Here is a 3894-nt window from a genome sequence, read left to right as displayed (position 1 = left end):
TTTTTAACTTTTTATTCTGAATTGGTAAAGGTCTACGGAGCAAATTCATTTTCCATTCAACAATTCACACACATTTTGTTTCACGTCATTGATTGCAATCCCGAACAACTGCACCTTTTTAGTAAGGTACCCAGAATGTGTTCCCAGCGTACCCTCTGAATATTCTGATGAAAGAAATAACACTGAATCAGGTTTCCTCATTTAGCAACTGTCTCATTATTTTATGACAATAGTGAAAAATCTACTATATGATTGTTTTATACATTAAAGACAATGTATGGCAGTAACAAATGCAAGAATACTGGCTATTCTGATGGTGACGTTCCTGTGTCAAGGTGACTGGACCATGGTTCTCCATAATTTGGCAGCTACCTAATGATGTAATCAGACAGTTATATAATGATACAGTGATCCTCCATTTCTGTGTAACGCCAATTTTCATACAACAGACGTGGTCTTGGGACCCTAACCATGTTGCTAAGTGAGGAGTGGGTGTATATTTATTTACTTACTCATCATACACTCAAGAGTCACCTGAGTTACTACCTTAAGTCCTAGCACAATGTCTAGCACATAACAGATATTTGATAAATGTTAACCAAATGGCTGAGTAAATGAATTTCTAATTATAAGCACTTTTATCAGGTATTATATGTTTACATGTAGTATCTGTATGTTTTAAGGAGCTCTGATAGCGTAGTAGTTATGAATCTGGCTGCGAACCTCAAGGTCAGCAGTTTGAAACTACCAGCTGTTCCGTGGGAGAAAGAGGCTTTCTGCTCCTGTAAAGATTTATAGCCTCGGAAACCCTGTTCAGGGTCGCTATGAGTCGGAACCGACTCTATGGCACACCACCACCATCTGTATGTTTTAGGTTTTCCAACATAAGGAAGATGGCAGCTATCTGGGAAGGCTGGGAAATTCGGTAACTAGAGGGCATATGGAGATGATGAACTGACTGGTTGGTGGGCTTCTAATGGTGCACAACAGAAAACCAAAAAGTCATACCCACTGCCACTGAGCTGATTCCAAATCACAGTGACCCTGTATAGGCTTTCCCAAGACTATAAATCTTCACGGGAGCAGAAGACCTCATGTTTCTCCTGTGGAAACACTGGTGGGTTAGAACTCTGGACCTTACAGTTAGCCGTCAGAGGAGTTGGCAAATTATGTCCTGAAGGCCAAACACAGGTCCAGTAAATAAATTCAATTGGAATACAGCCCTGCCCACGCATTTATTTACATGTTGCACCTGACTGTTCTGTGAGTGATTGGAATATTTACTATCTATCCCTTGAAAGAAACGGTGTTGGGATGAGGAAGCGAGGCTCTCAGTATAAAAGCGAATGCACATTTCTATAGCTTTTAAATGGCCTAGTCCTCTAAGAAGTAAAAACTGCTTTAACATTGCAATAACATGATGCATTTCAATTTATTATGCTACCTGACATTGAAATCAAATTCAAGGTGGGCCTTTGGGGCAACAGTGACACAAATCATAGAAAGCGTGTAGACCACACAATAAAAACCAAACAATGTACAAATTTAATAGAAATAACATACCACAGTCGGTCGAGAAGTGCAGGATTCCAATTGCTGTGGTTTGGCAGGTGGTCGCCCATCATATTGAGGAAGCAGAGTTGGATACAACACTGTAGGTATCTCTATGTTTAGTCCAGGGAGTCCATGAAACATGGATTTCTAAATATGAAGATTAAGGAAATACACACAAAACATAAAGCATAAAAACAGAACCATTTACTATGTTCTGGATCAAGCCAATTAATGTTTACAAGCTTATTACTGAAATCAAGAGAGCTTACTCTTATTTGGTCTTTAGTAAGATTTGGCCAGATAACATTCAGTGAGATTTTAGCTTATTTATTTACTCACTATTTTTATTTGTTAATTTTTTAAAAATCACCCAATTATTTGTATTCAATTATTTTACCTTTTTTTTTTAACCAATCATGATTTTAATTTATATTACCTAGTGTGGCACTAAGGAGCTCTGTTAGCGTAGTGGTTACGAATCGGGCTGCGAACCTTAAGGTCAGCAGTTCGAAACTACCAGCCGCTCCGTGGGAGAAAGATGAGGCTTTCTGCTCCCATAAGGATTTACAGCCTCGGAAACCCTGTACAGGGTCGCTATGGGTCGGAACTGACTCGACGGCACTTAACAACAACAACAACAAGTGTGGCGCTGGAGGATAAGCATTGGACTGTTAACCAAGTTTGGCAGTTCAAACCCACCAGTTGCTCCTTGGAAACCCTATACAGGGTCGCTATGAGTCAGGACTGACTTAACAGCACTTAACAACAGTGTGGCGCTGTAGGATAAGCACTGGACTGCTAACCACAAGGTTGGCTATTCAAACCCACCAGCCGCTCCTCGGAAACACTATATAAAGGTCACTATGAGTAGCACCAATTCGAAGGCACTTACCAACACCTCCATATCTAGCTTGTTGTTGTTAAGTACCATTGAGTTGGTTCTGACTAATAGCGACTCTGTATAAGGTTTCTGAGGAGCAGCTGGTGAGCTTGAACCACTGACCTTGTGTTTCAAACTGACCTTCCAGTCCAGTGCATTAACCCACAGCGCCATACCAGGACTCCCTACATCTAGCTACCTACCTATTTATTTCAAGTATAGGAGAAGGCACAAAATTAAAATGCTGGTTTTTATTTAAGGTAAGGTTAGATTAGCCTATGTATATCTTAGCTGAGGTCAGCATGAAGCATCCTACTCCTTCCTGGCTCAACTGAAGACAGCTGGGTCCCAGAGGAGCCGACTGACTTCCCCACCGTCTGCCAGGCGCAGAGGCTAAAGCCTTGTTGCAAGAACCTCCTACTATACAGAGGAGAAAGCCAAGAAGTCTTTCTTTTCAGTACAAACAGATACAAGCATTTTCAAGATCATTTAAATTTAAATTACAACTCAAAACCTATATCCTCTTTCTGAGTTAAATTCACAGATAAAATTTTGATACATTTGCTAAATTGAGTTATACTGTGTTCTGTTCTTAACCTTGTTGTTGTTAAGTGCCAGCTAGTTGGTTCAGATCCAAAGCGACCCTACATAAGATTTCTGAGGAGCAGCTGGTGAGCTTGAACTGCCAATCTTGCAGTTCAAGCCGACTTTGCAATCTAGTGCATTAACCCACAGCGCCACATCAGGACTCCATTGTTAACATTAATGTTGTTGTTGTTAAGTGCTATTGAGTCGGTTCTGACCCACAGCGACCTTGAATAGGGTTTCCAAGGAGTGACTGGTGAGCTTGAACTGCCGACCTTGCAATTCAAACGACTCTGCAGTCCAGCGCATGAACCCACAGCGCCACATCAGGACTCCTTAAGTATACTTAAATATGAACATTTCCTTTTTCTCTCTTAAAATACAACCCTTTAACCTAGCCTGAGGGTGAAGCCATGAAGCTATGCCTGAGCTTTAAACAGAAAAGCTTACTAACCATAATGAAGACTTGGGGTCTGAATGAGCAATGCCTTACCTTCAGCACAGCTAGAAGAGCTCCAAGGTCTTCCGTCTGTGTCAGTTTCATCTTCCCACCATTTAGAAGTGACTGTATACCTTTTAATGCATTTTGTGACAACTAAGGGGAAAAAGGAGACCAATTTAGAAGGCAGAATAAAATCTGATTGTCCAGGGATCATCTTTTAGAATGAAGAAGAAAGTCTTTAAATGACGAAAAACTTCAGATGCCTTAAAAAAAAAAAAAAAAAAGCAGAGCTAAAGGGCCAGAGAACAGACCTGGTATACAACATGTAGTCCCGAAATTACGACAGGTTCCATTCTAGCACCTATGTCACAAGTGGGTTCTGATGTAAGTCAGATACCCCAATAAAAACAATCCGTATTCAAGAAGTGACTGG

The 3894-nt window shown here is 40.7% G+C and overlaps 1 protein-coding gene across 1 annotated transcript in view; it reads right to left on the bottom strand.

Moving 5' to 3' along the window:
• Positions 1–3894, bottom strand: part of HEATR6 (HEAT repeat containing 6) — a 57693-nt gene that overhangs the window by 35027 nt on the left and 18772 nt on the right. Inside the window, exons 6-7 of the mRNA XM_006833625.1 lie at positions 3513–3614; positions 1564–1701 (exon numbers count right to left, since the gene is read on the bottom strand). Of these exons, the coding sequence (XP_006833688.1) occupies positions 1564–1701; positions 3513–3614 (240 nt within the window). The remainder of the gene's footprint in view (positions 1–1563; positions 1702–3512; positions 3615–3894) is intronic.

This window comes from Chrysochloris asiatica, unplaced genomic scaffold, assembly GCF_000296735.1.
Source record: "Chrysochloris asiatica unplaced genomic scaffold, ChrAsi1.0 scaffold00007, whole genome shotgun sequence".
Taxonomy (NCBI): Eukaryota; Metazoa; Chordata; class Mammalia; order Afrosoricida; family Chrysochloridae; genus Chrysochloris; species Chrysochloris asiatica.
The sequence above is the reverse complement of the archived record's forward strand: the minus strand, read 5'-3'. Positions and strand labels throughout refer to the sequence as shown.